A 20,923-nucleotide genomic window follows, 5' to 3' on the forward strand; every position below is an offset into this window, starting at 1 on the left:
GATTACATTTTGTTCACAGTGGTTGGCAAGCAAGATTATTAAAAAAAAAAAAAATATTATAGTTCTATGATTATTGTACTAACTTTACCTTCAGAAAAATATGATAGCGTATGAGAATCATGCTCGAAATACTCTAAAGTAGCTTTTGAAAGATGAAATGAAATATCTTTCAATATTTAATTTGATTCACATTACTTTTTTTATTATTGTTATTGAAAATGGTCTTATTAATTTAGTTTGTTGTTATCATCTAGTACATATGACAATTTTGTATGTTTAGTTACTTGGAAGCATTACATTACCACAAACTCTATTTCATGTTGTAAATAAAACTTGAGCTAATTTATACATCAAAGAGATTAAGAAACGTTTTTTATATATATTACTACTAGTAAATTAAATCTTCCCCAGATATTACAAGGTTGAAGATGATATAGATAACATCTTAAAGCCGAGAAACTCGATTCTACCTCTGGTTAATTCGTCTAAAATTAAGAGTTGTGCTAATCGGTTAGGATAACATTATGTATACACAAACAACACACACGCGCACTCTCACAACTAGAAACGATGAAAATCCTCTATGAATTTCAATTTCGATCCCTGTGATTTCTTCCAGATTTTCGCCTCTTGGCTGCGTTGATGAACTCCATTATTGCTTCCATTTCACTCACTTTCTGTAGCAACAGATAAAAAAAAGTCAACAGTATGTATATAAAATATAAAAAAAGTCAACGGTAAGTATATAAAATATAAGGCAAATAAAGTTGATCTAAAACAGTTTTTGACAGTTTCTTTTGGTTTGACATGTTTAAAAATAAAACATGATCTAAGACCCATTTGTATATTAACTTAAAACTAGTAAACAGATAAGGTTCTCTCTGTTCATTTTTACTCAGATATACGTGGCCTAATCTGTTATCTCTTAGACCATTTTCAACCCTTTCTCGGGCCACTTGAGACCTCTTGTGGCCGTTTGTATATGAACATGAGAAGAGCAAAAGAACGCAAGAGGGACCTGGTAGGCAAAATGTTTGTGAACCGCGTTAACCAGCTGTTCCTTTGTTGGATTAGAGTGAATGTTACCCTAAATAAAAAGAAAGAAAAGGATCACAAATTAAAATTATTTGTGGAAAAAAATGAAATGGCGGTATAGATGGTTTTATATACGAGACTCACGAGGTTAAAGGTACTGTAATATCGCCATAGAGTGTTCGTTCCTAGCTTTGAGAAGTTGACCTTCTGCTCGTCCATAGGAAAGCATCATGATATTAGAAATCAAAAATATGCACATAAATAAAATTTAAAATATTATTCACTTGGTTTATTTTAGATATATGCAAATCAACTAATTAGGTAAAATAGACTACTTTTGTAGTATGTGTTCAAAGTTTGATAAGTTTCCCAAAATGCATATTTTGACCAAATAAGTCAAACTACTGCCTTTTGATTCATGTTTTATATAAGGGCTTACCAGGTAGGTGTATAGTAAGAAAAGTATATTTAGTTAACTTTATTTTAACTTACAGGATAACAAGCATGCACATCTGATTGAGTTTCTCTGCAACCATTACGACTAGCAGACTTAATCGATGGAGATGGACCCCACGGTTTCGAGTAACGAACTCTTGGTTTGTTCAGTTTACCAAATTCTGTAGCAGTGGCTGTCAATCAAGAACAAATCAACTTAAAATTGACAATGGAAATTTTATGCATAACTAGGCTAAAAGTTTTAGCCTTTGTTTAATTTTCAATGTTTGAGATTGCATAATAAAACTTACGAAACTCGTTAACATCATCGCTGCTGCTTGAAATATCAAATTCATATTCATCATCTTCTTCCTGACCCGTTGGTGGTTCAAGAACACTCAAAGCATTCCTTTGTAGCTTCACTTCAACTCCATTTTTCAAAACCTGGTCAAAGTTTGACCATTTTGTCACACGTGTAAACTACTTTTAATATATTTTCACAAAATATAGGCATCTTGTGATCTACAATCAGCACCATCAGGGACTAGTCGATATTGATCAACGTTGACTTTATATTACACATAAATTATTTCAAACATAAAATAAATATAGGCCCAAAATCCAAATTTAAAAAATATTGAAATTTTGACCTTAACTTTGATCAACCTTGACTTTGACCGACACAGACTGCATTTGACTGACTTTGGCCGACTTTGATAAGACTTTCTAGCGTTGACCAACTTTTTACACGTTTTTAGGTGAAACAAGTCGGGCTACTAACCAAAACGACTAGTCGAGCACGACGGTCGACTTTTGCAACACTGGAAATCATAAGAGAATATTAATGGCCCAAGGGGTACAACAGTATTAATTATGCTACAACAACAATCTATATATAAACTAATAATTTGTATAAAACTATAATTTCATATTGTCACTTAACTTACATGTTACCAGCAAATCAGTTACTGCAGCTTGAAACAGGAAAAGGGGGAAAGTTACAAATTTCATGACATCTAAAAAAGAAGTTGTTGCAATTTTTTATTGCTTAAAATATGTTGGGGGTACAATAGTCATCTCATCTAGTAGTCTACTAGTAGTATATTGAAAGAAGCATATAACAACCAAAATCTGAAGAAAAAGCACATCACTTTCTTGATACCCCTTCAAATTATCAATTATACCCTTGAATGATGACAAAATAAAAATATCTAATCACAAGAATTGATACAATCACAAAATTTTAGTTATGAAAATGATAAACAGCCAATAAGTCATTTAGCTTGCAACAAGTAAAGGGAAAGTTGCAATTTTTGAAACACTTATAACAGGATTTGCTGAAATTTGCAAAAATAAAAAGACCACCTTTAAATAAAATTGTAGCATAGAACCAAAAACCTCAAGAAAAAGCATACACTTTAGTATAATGATGCTACAATTGATTACATGTACTGTCACCACTACAAGTAACAATATTATTTGAACAAAAATCCAACAATGATGGTCCCATGTACAATTTTAATCATTTTGGCATGCCATTTCCACTTTATTCTCCTTAATTAGTGTGACCAAAAGATTCAAAGTAACAAAGGGTTGTATATATGAATATGAAATTGAATTTAAAGCAAGATAAAGATAAAAAAAATTACCAGCCAATGCCAACCACCTAGACCAACAGCCTTCTTTACGACGCCTTGAAGTCCCACCAAAACCGATTTTGTTCGATTATTTCCTGTTACAATTACTTTTGTATGCCTAGGAAGAACAGATAGCTCTTCGTCCCCACTTTCATCGCGAAAAGGTGAGAACACTCTAGACGAATATAACTCGGGTTCCAGCATTTTTCTTTATTCCCGACAATCGTAAATCTTTAAATTAATCTTTGATGATCTTAATTTACTTAACCCAATTCCCCTATCTAATCCATAACAGTAAGCAATAAGGTAAATGCACCCAAAATGGATAATTGCTAAATTGCTCAATTACATAAATAGGAATTCACCATCTTTAAAATCCTGATCAAAAATCAAGAAATTGTCATTAGAAACCTTAAAAGATTAGAATGATCAACTCAAGTTTGCAACTTTATGATGAAATTTACATTTACTGATATAACTTCAAATGGGTTTACAAGATTATATGCATATCAAGAAGCAAAACCTTTTTTTAGGAAATTGAATTTGAAATGATGAGAGAGAGAGAGATAGTTCTTATTCTTATTTATCTGAGCTTAAAAAAATGGATTCTTTAAAATCTGACACGAAACTTTTAAGAGAATGTTGAATGCAAAATGACCCACAAAGTCATTGGATCTCTCTACTCTACCACCATCACGGATTCAGTTTGAAAACAATAAATGCATCAAAATAATGGATACTCATACATCATAAAATAGAAATAGATATTAGATATAAAAATTATTACAAAATTTCTTATTTGCAATTTGATTCCCAATATAACCATTTAATAAGAATAATATTATTCTTATTTAGCCATCTTCAAAACATTCACCTGACTTTTGAAAATTTCAATAAATCAATAATTTATCTGTGAAAAAAAGAAAAAATCTGAACCAAGTAAGCAATCATACAAATTTCACTATAACCCAATTTAAATAAAACACTTTATGCATTAATTAATACATTATCATAATTTTATTATTATTATCATAAAAATCCAAACTTGATCCAGAAGATCAATCATTAAGCTTAATGGGTAATGTAAAATGCATTTTAAAATCAATTCAGAAGAGTATTCTGAATCTTTAAGAAAAAATTTAAACAAAACCCAATTGGGTAAACAAACTATTATCAATTAAAAGTTCATAATTTATATACAATAGATAAAAATCAACTAGCCACATAAAATTTACTGATAATGTAAAGTGCATTGAAAATAAACATTATAACAATAACAATCCATACTCAATTACCTCAAACATCACTAGATTGCAGCAGAACCAAAATAAGCAAGAAATGAAGTGTGTCAAATTAAGGAAGCCAAAGTTTAATGATATAACTCAAGTTCCAAATTTGAGTTAAATATTGGAACTTTATTACTGGGAATTTGTTTTTTTAGAGAAAAATGTACGAAATTTGAGAGATATTTGGTGGGTTTGATGAGGGAAATTGTAAATCAGTCGAGATTCTTGATTTGTTGGAAAAAACAGAGCACAAAAGATATGAAGAGAGAGAAAATATACATACAGAGACATGTACATATATATTTGTATATATATGCGCTTATACACACACTAAATGCTTACCAACTGCCAATGAAACGACCTGCAAATGAATAAGACACACGCACACTGTGTACGGTCGATCACACACAATCTTCTTTTTGGTTCACCGGTAACCGGCTATACTGGTTTCTTCTTGCTTTTAGCTCGGCTTGGGTGGGGTCAGCTGTCCTTTTGTCTTCTTGTTAAATTTTGAATTTTGAAATGTACAAGTTTCATTGACCTTACCGGAGGCTATGGTAATATGGTACTGAGCTCATTGGATGAAACAGAGTAATTTAGACTATGGATCATGTTGGTGATTTTAGTGTTATTCAATAATTATTTTACGTAGTTGCTGTTTGCATATAAGCAAGGGTTATTGAGTATTTAATAATGAATTTGGTGAGTGTGGAGTGTACGTTCATAAAAGTTGACTCAATAATGCAACAAAAAATAGCGGGGGTCAAGGGAGCTACACTCCCTTACAGGGTACAAGAGGCAGCGCTCCTGGCGGAGTCCAAGGGACAGCACCCCTGCAGTGGCGGAACTTAAACAGTTTAGTAGAGGGGGCAAGACCATCAACACATCAAAGGTAAAAGAAATCGTTAATTAACTTATAAAAGAAACACAAAAATCGATAACAAATACTGAGTACATTATAATTAAAAGACAAAATTTCATTCCTCGTCCCTGATGTTTACATCAACTTTGACTCCTCGTCCTTTTTCGTTTTTTTTGTGCATCCCTCGTCCCTAATGTATCACAATTATACATCCCCCGTCCTCCTGTCTAGCTTCTGTCAATTTCAGTTGTTTGTTCAGTCATGTGCAAAGCATGTGAGGGTACTTTAGTCTTTTTATTTTATTTCTTTTCTTTATTATTTATTATCTTTTCATCCCCATCAACATCATCTCATATTAATCATTCCAAATTAAAAACCCTAGTTTTATACTACTTCTATAAAATCAAGAAATCAAAATTATAAATCTTGAACACCTAATCGATTTTGTAAGTCACCTTCATCATCATCAACTCGTCATCATGAACACCTAATCGATTATGTTTAAGATCGTCTCATCTAAAATCTGGATTTGATATTCATCATCATCAACTCGTCTCAGTTTTGGGGGTTTTTGTTCCTCGTCACCACGACAGTGACAATTGACAGCTGATATTCTCACCAGATCTGATGTTCCGATCAAAATATGTAGCAAATTATCTCGAGAATGCTCGACTTGCAGATTCAAAACATGAGATTAACTCAATCTCTCTAATTTATGCACAAAATTTGAAGTTGACTTTTATCTATAAGCTTTGACTCTTTAAATTGAAATATGTGATGTTGTTAAATTCAAATTGAAGCATCACAAAGCTTGTGTAAGTGATTAGAAATCAGGAACTATGCTCGAATCATCATGTGATTAGCTAAACTGATCCAGAGACATCGATGTTGATGTTTTCGGTTATTAGAAGAACACGATGTGATTCGCTACGAATTTGTGGATGTAAATCTGAATAGTTGATGCACGAGACTTCGATTTTGTTCAAGGAACACTATGCTATCTTCAATTTACTAAATGAAACATCACAAAATGATTTTGTTCAAGGAACACTATGCTCATACAGTAACAGTTGGAAAAAAAATCATGAACTTGATTTTTGATTTTTATATTCGTATTTGTAATTCTAAAATAATAATATGTGATTGATATTCGTGAACTAGCGTAATTTATGGAAGAAGAGGAATGAATTTGATTTTATTAGGGTTTATGATTTATGATTTTGGGACTAAATTGAATATTGAAGAAGAAGATATAATTACGCTCCTCGTCCCTGTAGTTTAATGACCTTTTTATCCCCACATGCTCTGTACGTGATAGGAGGGTAACGAAAAAATAGACAGAAATTAGACGGGAGGACGAGGGATGTAGATTTCTTATACATTAGGGACGAGGGATGCACACGAAAAATAAAAAGGACAAGGAGTCAAAGTTGATGTAAAGTTCAGGGACGGGGAATGAAATTTTGTCTAATTAAAACCATCAACATATATAGCAAAGTACCATGCTAGAGTGCTAGTTAGTCTGTTTCGAGATAATAATAATTGTAGACGAAGATTTAAGGATCTTAGGTTGCTTGCTAACAATCCTAGAGGCGGAATACACTAGAATTGGGTTAAACCGAGATATGGGTCGTATCGGAATCGAATAGATCAAACCTAGGACAAATACTAGATTCGATCGACGCCTAAACGAAGTATTTCGGTGGTATTTAGTGTTAGAGTTCGGCAGAGACTAAAACCTGTCGATTAGGGTAAATAGGATGAATAACCTCAACAAAGAAGTCTCAACCCGTATATATACTGCATATCAGACACACTCGGTCGAGTGCGTCTCTCAGTCGATCGACTGTGTAACACAGTCGATCGAGTGTGTGGACACACTCGGTCGACTGTGTATGCAGTTTAACTTATTGATTGTTTAACAAATTAAGCACGCCCAATCACAAACGTAATCAATAGTCACAAGTAAACATTATTACATAACCGAATGTATCAAACAACGAATCAATCTACGGCTGGGGATTTATGCACCAACAAACTCCCCCTAAGACCTATCCGTAGAACATAAAAATTCAGTTATCAATCAGTAAACGGATCTGTCACCCAGTTAGGGGTGTTCATCGGTTCGGTTTTCGGTTTGTTCGGTTCGGTGTATTCGGTTTTGAATTTTTTTTGGGTAAAACCGAAAACCGAATTCAAAGTTAAAACCGAACCGAACCGAAAATCGAATTCGAATTCGGATTCGGTTCGGTTTTCGGTTAAAACCGAATATTATGAAAAAACTGAGAACAATGGTAGTTTAATTGTGGCGTTACTGATGTCTTGGTTATTTATATTCTAAAATAAGAACGTACCATTAAATTATCAAGAATTCAATGATTTATTTATATTTATAGTTTAATTATGACGTAGACTGCTTCTATTATTAAGAAGAAGAACATAATAATTTAAGTAATATAATTATAATGCGAGCTATCAAATCGTCATATAGATGAGAACATATTTTATTGATTGGATACCAAATTATAATGACATTAAAACATAAATATACAAATTAAATATTTAAAAAATTTTAATTCTGTTTTGAATTCGGTTTTCGGTTAAACCGAATTCAGAATTTTCAAAACCGAAAACCGAATTCAAATTCAGTTTCGGTTTGACTCGATCCGAAAACCATTTTTTAAATTCGGTTTGGTTTTTTTCCGGTTTGGTTTCGGTTTAGTTTTCGGGTTCCACGGTTTCAAACCAAATACTGACCACCCCTACACCCAGTTCTTCAGATAGCAGAGTTTCACAACTCTGCAGTACTGTTCAGCCTGCACACGATTTTCTGGACGATACAGTATCCGGTTGTAGTATAAGGTGAACATATCTTCCTCACAGCAGTTCCTCAACCAAATTGGATCCAAAACCCTTATACTATCATTTTCATCTCCTCCATCTTTGTCTAACACAATAACCGCTTCCTCCGAGCGTTCATCATAATACCACAAACGAAAACGAGGACTGAAGTGCTGCGGCATCTTCCGCAAAGGAACCTTTCGCATATACTTCACAGGTTGATATTTTACTATCTTCCTTCTTACCCCTGTTTTCCTGTTCGTCCTGTAAGAGATCTTTGAAAATTGTGGTCGAAAGCCTACAAAATTAGGTGACCGAAATGATCTTCTTATCTTACGAACCAAAATATCAGGAATTTCACAATAATCCTGATACAACATCTTAAGCCTGGCCACCTCCATAAACTCAAAATATGGTAACGATTTGAACTCGTGTGCATACTTGATATAATCCACTCCGTGTTCTTTCTTGATCGCATATATATCAAACTCTTTTATATAAGCCCAGGCGATTATCTTTCCCTTAGCACGTAAACTTTCACAGTGCTCGATAAACTTCAAAAACTGCGGCTCCACCTCAGGCTTCATAACATACTGCCTAATTCGCATCAAGATCTTCCATTCTTCTTCCAAAACTTCAACCTTTTCTTTGTTGATTTTCACCGGCAAAAACCCTTCCGGCAACACACTTTCTTGTTCTTTCTATTCTTTTTCCTTGCACTTTCTATTCAAAAGTTCATCATTCATTTGAAAGTAATCAGCAAAAGTTGGAAGATCATTATTAGCAAAACCTTCATAACGTGGATACGGATCTGTCGGCTCATCCTCAATAATCACCTCATCAAAACTATTATCACTTTCATCAACAACTTCTGTATCACTCAACTCATCATCAAAATTATGAGCCCTGAAGTCGAAGCTTCAGTCGATGCCTTTGATGCAGCATCAGCAGATTCCTTAGCTTGTCGCTCTAGACGCTCCATCAATTCCTGTTCAGTCTCAGTAAGATCCGGAGGGATTTCCCCTTCTTCTAAATCAGTATAAACAGTAGAGTGATTAAGGTGATCCTGCATAGCTAAAAAGTCAGATAAAGTTATAACTTGAAGTGGAGTTACATACAGTGGGTGATCCTTAGTATAACCTTTAGCAATCTCAACTGCCATGTCCTCCTCATTACCTAGGGTACCAAAAGGATCTGGACCCTCCTCCTCTTCTTCAATCACTATTTTCTTCTCCCATTCGTTTAACCTCTCAGTCAATTCTTGATTTTGAGTCTGAAGAGTCAAAATTTCTCCAGCCTGACTTCCCACATTTTTCTTAAGTTCCTCAATTTTCAACTGTTGTCGATCAACTAACTCCCTCAACGCAGACATTTCAGTTTTCCTTCTTTGCTTATCTTCATCACCAGCCTTTTGAAATTTAGCAAAATCAGCAGTCAACTGAATCAATCGCCGATTAACTATTCCTGTCAGATCACCTGTAACACCTTCAGGACGCTGAGTAGTTTGGACTTGTTGAGTAGATGGAGTTTGTTGTTGTTGAGTGGGTGGAACTTGAGTAGAACCGCCAGCATCACCAGTAGCTTGAACAGTCGAAGCAACCTTTGGTTGAGACTTTGTTGTAGAAGATGAACTTCCGTCCTTAACTAAGATCTTCAAACGCTTCTGTCTCTGTCTGGTTGACACCTTAGGAGCTTCAGCTAACTTTCTTTTAACCAAATCAACTTGGCTGTCATCAAGCGCAGTCACATCTTCTTCATCAACTAATCGAGGACCAATGTGCTTCGGTGGAGGCTGATTTACCTCTTCCTCACCTTCGATAGTAATGTCGGTCTCATCTCCAGAAGTACTATTTTCATGCCAGTAGCTTAAACCTTCCGGACACACGTACTTTTCATTAGCCAGATGGCCGATCAACCTCTCCTCCGGAACCTCAACCCTGTTCTGCAAAAACCTATTAAAGGACTGATCATTCAAATGATTCTGCTTCAGTTCATCCTGAGGAATTTTCACTAACCCTTGAACTTGCTTCTCTAGCATAATCTGAAGAAACCTCGGAAACACCAGATGTACCTTCCTTTTAACATTCAGAACCATTCCATCAAATATAACTTGAGAAAAGTTAAAATCAGCATTCAAGACCAACGCAACAAACATAGAACTATATTTTGCAGTCATTTCATCGAAACCACCTTGCATCGGGCTCAAGCACCTCAGAAGAACGTACGTAAAGTATCTGTACTGCCTTGGGAGCTTAGTAGGTTTCACAGCCTTGGTTATATCACCAGCATAACCACATCTCTTCAAACACCTTCTTACCTTCAGAACTGGTAAAGAAGTTGGCATATCATCATCATCCGGGAACTCCAAATCTTCCCTGATAGTCTGAGCAGAGATCCAAACAATGGTATTGTTGACTGAGCTTAGAATCACCTGCTGATTGTTCTCAATAACAATGCTAGCAACTTCCCAAAACTTTCTCTGATGTGAATAGATGGAGTGCATGTGACGACCCGAAAATTTCCGATCAAATTTAAACTTTATCTTAAATGATTCCGACACGATAAGCAAAGTCTGTAATGTTGAAATATCAAAAACTTTGAACTGTGTTCATATAATCAATTACCCTTTGACTGTGCCGACGATTCACGAACACTTATTTGTAAATAAATATGTATATATAAATATAATTATAAGTATATATATATATATATATATATATATATATATATATATAATATTTTTATTAATAAAGTATACTTTAATTTAAAATGTAAAATAACATTTAGTATAATTAACTTACTGTAATATATATATATATATATATATATATATATATATATATATATATATATATATATATATATATATATATATATATATGTTATTATAAAACTATATATGATTCCTATAAAATATATATAAAATAGATAAATATTAACTATTCACTAAATATCATCATAAAATATTACATAAATAATAAATGATATTATATCAAAGTTAACTGTAAGTTTGAATATAATTGTTACATTAATATTATTATCATTACTTTTATTATTGTTAATATTGACAATTGTAATATTGATATTATTATTTTTAATATATATATATATATATATATATATATATATATATATATATAATTTGGTATGTATAAGTTATTATATTATTATTAATGATACTATTATCATTAATAAAACTAATAATGTAACGACCCTGGTTTTTCCAACGTTATTTATTAATAATTATTATTATTAATACGCTTGATTAAACAAATGTATGTTATTACATTTACATGTTGCTTTGATTGCCCGTACTTGAACTTTAAATGCCCGAAACGTCTTTGTGACACCCGGAACTTGCACGAATAATATTTTAAGATATTATTTACATTCATGATTAATTTTATTAATCATTTTAATTAACTAAGGTGATAGATTAATTACTTGGGCTTTATTTGGTTTAACTAGAGATTTATTGAACTTGGGCTTTAATTAATGAAATGGACTCATGACTTGGGCTTCCAAGCCCACCCTACTATTATTAGTGGACCTTTAGCCCACTCTTACAAGTGTAAGTATGATACTTGAACTTAAACTAGTTGGTTACATAGAATTGGAATATAGTTGGCTCATTATCCCCATGAACACCACCCTTTTATCCAACTTTTTCAAGCTTTTCATTCAAGTGACCAACAAACAAACCTCTTCCCCTTGTTTTTGCTGCAGAATGCCGAATCCCTTGGTCACATTTAGTGGTGTTTTGGTTTCCATTTTTCATTCACAACTTACTTGCATTTCCCTCTCAAATACACACACACAAACTTGCTTCATTCTCTCTCAAATTCTCTCTTGTTCTTGTAAGTTAACTTGAAGTTTTTCTTCTTCTTTTTCCTTGTGAAAACCGTGGCCTTCATCATCAAAATCATCATCATCTTTTGTTGTTTGTTACTTAATCTTGTTGTAGTTTAATTACTTGTAGATTACTAAGTTGTTTACTTACTTACTTACTTGTCTTTCTTTACATGTTTCAAGAATCAACTCTTTAGTTTGATTCTTCACTTATATCTTGTATTTATCAAGAACATCCAAGAACATAATCTATCTAGTTATGTTCTACATATTTTGTTTCAAAAGATTTAAAGTTTATAATCTTTATAATTGTTACTTGTGTTCTTGTTTGTTGTATGTTACTAGAATACCACCTTCATGGTTGGTTTAGGCTTATCATTCATTTTCTTTATTTCTTATTGTTAGTTGCTTACTACACATTTGAACAAGGACATGAAACCAACAAGAGCTTACACTTTGGTGCAAGTATCATGGATCCAACACTTGGTTGTGATCTTTCTTAGTGTTCATGAACTTGTTCATAAACTTACATGTAACCTTGGTTCATCAAACACTTACAACACTTGCACTTGAGTTATGATGGACAAACCTTGGTCAAAATGATGTTAACACATCAACGAGTTGTACACTTGAAGCTATACGCATCAAGGATGAGAACCATGATGAACATCAAGCACCGAGACAACCGGAACTCTCCAAAACCCACTGTTCTGTCCAAAACCTACTGACCTGATGCTTCTGGAACAGACCAGTAGACCTGGGCTGTTCTAACCTTGATTTTTAGATAGAACTTTTCGAGTAGATAACTTTTCATATAGGACTCGTCTTAATCCGAGTTACGGTTTAGGATTTATGGCCCTCCGATCGTTACCATGTCCTTTAACGTTGTGCAGAAATTTCTGACCTACTCGCACTTAGACCGTCGCCACGGTCAAACCAAGACGAGTTTGCTTCTGTAAATTTTACCACACTTAAGGGACTCATAGACGGAGCCATGACCACTAGTCTCACCTTAATTCAGTAAGGGTAGAGGCCGTGGTGACTGACCGAAGTCAGCCTTTGTTTTAAACGACTTTCATAAACGAGCCTTACTTGTTACCTTTTGTTTAATGATGATTGATGATGACCCTTATGACCTTAATTACGTACTTGTAAACCTTTTGAGACGACTTATTGACTTAGTGCTATTTGACTTAGGTTGAGGACGTTTGGACCGTTACTTGCACACCACTTTCCGACTACTACCTTACCATTACTACTAATCATTGTGAGTTATAGCATTCCCTTTTTACTTTAACTTATTTTGGGAACTGAGAATACATGCGGATTTTATGTTTTTACATACTAGGCACGAGTACTTAAACTTTATATATGTGTGGGTTATATAACGGCAGAAACATTCCCTTTAGCTCGGTAACGTTTAATCATTGGTTTTTGAACCGTGAACGCGAATCTTAGATATGGATCCATAGGGTTTGACATCCCCACTCGGGCTAGTAGCGCTAGCATTTAACGAGTGTTTAATACTTCAAGGTTATACGCACTTGCCAAGTGCACTTTAAGGGGGTACATTAAACGTTAAGTTAGTTACCGGGTGCCCACGGTTAAGCATATACTTTTACATACTTTTGAAACGCTCGTTGTAGCACTGAAATCTCGTGGCCTACTTACATTACTGTTATACTTAAACTATAGCTCACCAACCTTTGTGTTGACCTTTTTAAGCATGTATTTTCTCAGGTGCTTGAAGTCGCTTCCGCTATCTTACTAGTCGTGCTGTAGAACCCGCTGCCTAGAGTTGTTATCGCATGACTACTTATGTTGTATTCAAACTTTTTACTTATGAACTTATGTTATGTAACGACCATTATGGTCACGTACACTTATTTAATGCTTCTACTCTGTGAAGCATACTTTGATTTGTAAAACAATTGACGTATGTTATGACGTCACTTTTATTAATGAATGCAAACTCTGTTTTGAAAACGCATATAGTACTTAACCTTGTAATGATCCTGTTGATGATGGTCCGTACATGATGATTTAGTACGGGGCGTCACATTTGGTATCAGAGCATTGGTTGTAGGGAATTAGGATGCATTAGTGAGTCTAAGACCGACCCGAGTAGGATTCACTAATAGGGCTAATCTACAACTTGTTAGTTTACTTGTTTCCGCTGAACTTACTGCATGCTGCTGCTTACTGTTACTGCTATATGCCGTATGCTACTACGTGATTTCACTACTGCATGCTATTACTTGCTTTCGATTGCATGCTAGTTTCGTACGATTACTGATATTGCCATGCTACTTATTGTTATACATGATTTAAACTGTTGGCCTATTATTTGCTTGCTTTATGACATACTGACATGGAAAATTTATTTTTCCTTGTTCAGATGTCGGACGTTCCACCTACTGACATCCCGAGCGGCTCAGGCCCCGTTGTTCCACCCACTGCTGCACCTGTTGCTGCTGCTGCTGCTGCCGACATTCCGGCCCCGACACCCACTGGCGACCCCGGCGCCTCTAGTTCTGGAGCTAGCTCTAGTGTGCCTATCCCGGCGTCTTCTTCCAGACCCCTGAGGCAACTGGCTCGCATTGGTGGCATGGAGATCCCCGAGGAGTTCGGGGAAGGTCCCTTCCGTAATCACTGGCGCACACCTTGCCGACGCACTGCCGACGGCCGCTTAGCCGTGATTACGCCAGGCCGACACCGACAGATGTTGGCCGCTTTCGGATATGTTGAGCCACCCGCGCCACCACCGCATGATTCAGACGACGGTTCTTCCACCGATGCTTCTTCAGACGACACCTCATCTGACGACTCCAGTGATGAGGAGGATCCCGCTGATCGACCGATTCAGGCACCTTCTACCCCGCCGAAGAAGCGGTATCGCTTCGCTGGCATAATTCCTGGTCGAACTGTCACTGACGCTTATGGTCGGCGTCGTAGGATCACTGCTCGTAAACGGCTGGTGCCGTACCCCGCCGACCCATAGATATTACCGTCTCCACCCAGAGCCGGACCATCCACTTCAGCACCACCGGCTCCACCTGCACCGCCAGCACCACCTGCCCCATCACCTTCCTCTAATGAGGAAATGAGGCGGGAGATTGAGATTCTCCAGACTCGAGTTACTGAGCTCGAGGAGCAGTTGGCTCATGTTTTGGACATCTTGTACCCACCATCGCCGTAGGACTTTGTACTAGATTCTGTATTGTAATCACTTTTGTAATTTCATATTTCACTTATGTAATGCACGAACTTATTGTAATGTATGAACTTATTATCATTAATGAATGGAATCTGTGTTGCTTACTTCTTGCGCAAGTGTTCTATTTACGTTATCATCTCATGGTTTTGTGGTACCTATATCTGCTTGCGTTATTTAATCAACATGTGTTGTGCTGTTTTCATGTTGGTTGTTATATAATGTACTATTATTATTTGCATAATGGATTTTGACTTGAGTCAAAATGTTTGTATAGAACATCATGGCCAACGGGAGATCTATCCCCACCGCGGCACAAATTGAGGAAATGATTAACGAGCGAGTCGCTGCTGCACTAGCTGAAAGACAACCCCAAGTTCCACCACCACCGCCTGTCAATCCACCTGTCGTCCGAGATGGGTGTACTTACAAGGAATTCCAAAACTGCAAGCCACACTACTTCAGTGGCACTGAGGGACCCGTCGGTCTCACCAGATGGTTCGAAAAGTTGGAATCGGTATTCAGGGTTAGCAATTGTTCTGAGGCTAACAAAAAGAAATTTGCATCTTGCACACTTTCTGATGGCGCGCTCACATGGTGGAATACCATGGCCCAAGCGCAAGGAATTGATGAGGCGTATGCTACGCCTTGGGAAGAATTTAAATGTGCTATGATCGAGGAATACTGTCCGAGAACCGAGATTCAAAAGATGGAAATCGAATTTATGCAATTGAAAACTGTAGGGAACGACCTTAACAGCTACAACCGTAGGTTTTTGGAATTGGCTCTTATGTGTCCAACCATGGTCACCCCCGAATTTAAGCGTTTGGAGAAATACTTCTCGGGACTTCCTAAGTCCATCAAGGGTAATGTTACCTCATCCAAACCACCAAGTGTTCCCGAAGCAATGCGCATGGCGCATACTCTCTTGAATCAAATCATCCTTGACGAGCCGGAGAAGGCTAAGTTCGAAACTGTTAGTGGTGAAAAGAGGAAATGGGACAACAACCACAACAACAACAGGGGTAGGAACTATGATCAAAACCTGGCAAAACGACATGAAGGGTTCAGGCAAAACAACAACATGCACAACAACAACACCAACCCCAACAACAATAACCGCACCAATCCGAACTACAAAGGAACCCTACCACAATGCAATAGGTGCTACAAGCACCACACTGGGTATTGCAATGTTATCTGTGAGAAGTGCCAACGATCTGGACATGTTGGCAAGGATTGCAAGGTTACCACTTTGAATGTGAAGCCAAACCACAACAACAATGGGCCTAAGAAGTGTTATGAATGTGGAAAGACGGGCCATTTCAGAAACGAGTGTCCTAACAAGCGTAAGGATGGCGGACCACCACGTGCTAGAGCCTTCAACGTTAATGCAAGGGACGCTCGCGACAACCCCGACTTGGTGACAGGTATATTCAAGATCAACAATCTTTTAGCTTCTGTCCTATTTGATACTGGTGCCGATAGAAGCTATGTGTGTAGACATTTTTGTGATAAGTTAGATTGGTCGTTAGTTCCTTTGAAGGAAAGTATGCTTGTCGAGGTCGCCAATGGAAAACTTGAAAAGGTTGACCATATTAGTCGTGGAGCTATTATCAACATAGCTGGTGCAGATTTCGAAATTGATTTGATACCTATCAAACTGGGAAGTTTTGACGCGATCGTCGGTATGGATTGGTTGAGCAAGATAAAGGCCGATGTTATCTGTGGAGATAAAGCACTTCGCATACCACAAGGAGATGGCGAACCACTGGTTATCTATGGAGAGAGATGTACCTCGAAGTTGAACCTCATTAGTTGCGTGAAAGCACAAAAGATTATGAAGAAGGGACGCTTTGCTGTCCTAGCACATGTGAAAGCGGTAGAAACTGAGGTGAAGAACGTGAACGACGTTCGAATTGTGAACGAATTTTCTGATGTCTTCCCAGAGGAATTGCCTGGATTACCACCGCAGAGAGCAGTAGAGTTTCAGATTGACTTAGTGCCAGGAGCTGCACCTGTAGCTCGCGCACCTTATAGACTCGCACCCTCCGAGATGCAAGAATTACAGAGTCAACTACAAGAGCTATTAGATCGAGGGTTTATCCAACCAAGCTTCTCGCCTTGGGGCGCACCTGTGTTGTTTGTAAAGAAGAAGGATGGATCCTTCCGTATGTGTATCGACTACCGTGAACTCAACAAATTGACTATCAAGAATCGATATCCTCTTCCACGAATTGATGATCTTTTTGATCAACTACAAGGATCGAGCGTTTATTCAAAGATCGATTTGCGATCCGGATATCACCAGCTGAGGGTGAAGGAAAGTGACGTGATGAAAACTGCATTCAGGACCCGTTATGGTCATTATGAGTTCCTCGTGATGCCATTCGGTTTGACAAATGCACCTGCCGTGTTCATGGATCTCATGAATCATGTTTGCAAGCCTTACTTGGATAAGTTTGTTATCGTCTTCATAGATGATATCCTCATCTACTCTAAGAGCGAAGAAGAACATGAGCAACACCTTCGGCTAGTGCTTGAACTCTTAAGACAAGAGCAACTTTATGCCAAATTCTCCAAGTGCGAATTTTGGTTGAAGGAAGTACAGTTTTTGGGTCATGTTGTGAGCGACCAGGGTATCAAAGTTGATCCCGCCAAGATTGAAGCCATCAGCAAGTGGGAGACCCCCACTACTCCAACGCATATTCGCCAATTTCTAGGTCTCGCCGGTTATTATCGAAGGTTTATCGAAGGATTTTCTCTGATTGCGCGTCCTTTGACCGCACTGACTCACAAGGGCAAGAAGTTCATTTGGGAACCCACACACGAATCAGCATTCCAAATTTTGAAGAAGAAGTTAACCTCCGCACCTATCCTATCACTTCCTGAAGGCAGTGACGACTTTGTTGTTTATTGCGATGCATCGAAGAGTGGTTTTGGTTGTGTACTGATGCAACGATCAAAGGTTATTGCCTATGCCTCCCGCCAATTGAAGATTCACGAGCGGAACTACACTACGCATGATCTTGAACTTGGAGCCGTTGTCTTTGCACTCAAATTGTGGAGACATTATTTGTATGGAACTAAGAGCACTATCTTCACCGATCACAAGAGTCTCCAGCACATCTTCGATCAGAAGCAATTGAATATGAGACAGCGTCGATGGATCGAGACGCTCAACGACTACGATTGTGAACTCCGTTATCACCCTGGCAAGGCCAATGTTGTAGCTGACGCTTTAAGCCGAAAGGAGAGGACGACACCTCTCCGTGTTAGGGCTCTGAACATCACCATCCATTCGAACCTCAACAACCAGATCAGAGTAGCCCAAGTTGAGGCTCTCAAGGAGGAGAACATATCTCACGAGCATTTGAACATACTTGTCTCTCGATTCGAGGTTAGAGAGTCTGGACTCCGATGTTATGCCGGAAGAATTTGGGTACCTTACTATGGAGATCTACGAAGCCTGATACTTGATGAAGCACACAAATCAAGATATTCGATTCACCCCGGTGCAGGTAAGATGTACCACGACCTTAAAGAACAGTATTGGTGGCCGAATCTTAAGAAGGACGTTGCGACTTATGTTGGTAAGTGTTTGACTTGCTCGAAGGTTAAAGCCGAACATCAGAGACCTTCTGGGTTACTTCAACAGCCGGAAATCCCACAATGGAAGTGGGAAAGGATCACAATGGATTTCATTACTAAGCTGCCGAAGACGGTGGGCGGATGCGATACTATTTGGGTTATTGTTGACCGCCTCACCAAATCTGCACACTTCCTAGCGATGAAGGAAACTGATACAATGGAAAGACTTGCTCAGCTGTACATCAAAGAGGTTGTATCTCGTCATGGTGTACCTTTATCAATCATCTCCGATCGCGATCCCCGTTTTGCTTCCAGATTTTGGCGTTCTTTGCAAGAAGCCATGGGAACTCGTCTTGACATGAGTACTGCTTATCATCCTCAGACTGACGGGCAAAGTGAACGAACGATTCAGACCTTGGAGGACATGCTGCGTGCATGTGTCATTGATTTTGGAAAGGCCTGGGAAAGGCATTTGCCACTCGCCGAATTCTCGTACAACAACAGTTATCACTCAAGCATTAATGCTGCACCTTTTGAAGCATTGTATGGTCGTAAGTGCCGATCTCCTATTTGTTGGGCCGAAGTAGGCGAAAAGCAAATCACCGGACCCGAGGTAGTTCACGAAACCACGAAGAAGATTGCTCAGATCCAAGCTAGACTTAAGACTGCCCGTGATCGCCAAAAGAGCTATGCCGATCTTAAACGGAAAGACTTTGAATTTAATGTTGGTGATCGTGTAATGTTGAAGGTTGCACCTTGGAAAGGTGTGATCCGTTTTGGAAAACGTGGAAAGTTGAACCCACGATACATTGGTCCTTTCGAAATCTTGGAACGTGTTGGACCAGTTGCTTACCGTTTGGATCTACCAGCACAATTGAGCTCAGTTCATCCTACCTTCCATGTGTCAAACTTGAAGAAGTGTCTTGCTGCACCCGAACTCATCATACCTTTGGAAGAACTTACTATTGATGACAAACTCCACTTTGTGGAGGAACCTGTTGAGATTATGGATCGTGAGATCAAAACTTTGAAACGCAACAAGATTCCGATTGTACGAGTACGATGGAATGCCAAACGAGGACCTGAGTTTACTTGGGAACGAGAGGATCAAATGATGCGGAAATATCCTCATCTTTTCCCGACTCCTCCATCTACTTCAGCTTAAATTTCGGGACGAAATTTTCTTTAACAGGTGGGTAATGTAACGACCCTGGTTTTTCCAACGTTATTTATTAATAATTATTATTATTAATACGCTTGATTAAACAAATGTATGTTATTACATTTACATGTTGCTTTGATTGCCCGTACTTGAACTTTAAATGCCCGAAACGTCTTTGTGACACCCGGAACTTGCACGAATAATATTTTAAGATATTATTTACATTCATGATTAATTTTATTAATCATTTTAATTAACTAAGGTGATAGATTAATTACTTGGGCTTTATTTGGTTTAACTAGAGATTTATTGAACTTGGGCTTTAATTAATGAAATGGACTCATGACTTGGGCTTCCAAGCCCACCCTACTATTATTAGTGGACCTTTAGCCCACTCTTACAAGTGTAAGTATGATACTTGAACTTAAACTAGTTGGTTACATAGAATTGGAATATAGTTGGCTCATTATCCCCATGAACACCACCCTTTTATCCAACTTTTTCAAGCTTTTCATTCAAGTGACCAACAAACAAACCTCTTCCCCTTGTTTTTGCTGCAGAATGCCGAATCCCTTGGTCACATTTAGTGGTGTTTTGGTTTCCATTTTTCATTCACAACTTACTTGCATTTCCCTCTCAAATACACGCACACAAACTTGCTTCATTCTCTCTCAAATTCTCTCTTGTTCTTGTAAGTTAACTTGAAGTTTTTCTTCTTCTTTTTCCTTGTGAAAACCGTGGCCTTCATCATCAAAATCATCATCATCTTTTGTTGTTTGTTACTTAATCTTGTTGTAGTTTAATTACTTGTAGATTACTAAGTTGTTTACTTACTTACTTACTTGTCTTTCTTTACATGTTTCAAGAATCAACTCTTTAGTTTGATTCTTCACTTATATCTTGTATTTATCAAGAACATCCAAGAACATAATCTATCTAGTTATGTTCTACATATTTTGTTTCAAAAGATTTAAAGTTTATAATCTTTATAATTGTTACTTGTGTTCTTGT

At 37.2% G+C, this 20,923-nt stretch overlaps 1 protein-coding gene across 1 annotated transcript; it reads right to left on the minus strand.

The window, feature by feature from the left end:
- Nucleotides 1-384: 384 nt before the first annotated feature.
- LOC139858575 (uncharacterized) lies at nt 385-4,634 on the minus strand. The gene is made up of 7 exons (XM_071847414.1): nt 4,403-4,634; nt 3,120-3,485; nt 1,782-1,914; nt 1,528-1,664; nt 1,180-1,242; nt 1,019-1,087; nt 385-677 (listed from the first exon to the last, which is right to left on the minus strand). The coding sequence occupies exons 2-7, from the start codon at nt 3,309-3,311 to the stop codon at nt 591-593; spliced, it is 681 nt and encodes a 226-aa protein (XP_071703515.1). The 5' UTR covers nt 3,312-3,485; nt 4,403-4,634; the 3' UTR covers nt 385-590.
- Nucleotides 4,635-20,923: the final 16,289 nt, after the last annotated feature.

The sequence above is a fragment of the Rutidosis leptorrhynchoides genome, chromosome 7 (genome assembly GCF_046630445.1).
Source record: "Rutidosis leptorrhynchoides isolate AG116_Rl617_1_P2 chromosome 7, CSIRO_AGI_Rlap_v1, whole genome shotgun sequence".
Taxonomy (NCBI): Eukaryota; Viridiplantae; Streptophyta; class Magnoliopsida; order Asterales; family Asteraceae; genus Rutidosis; species Rutidosis leptorrhynchoides.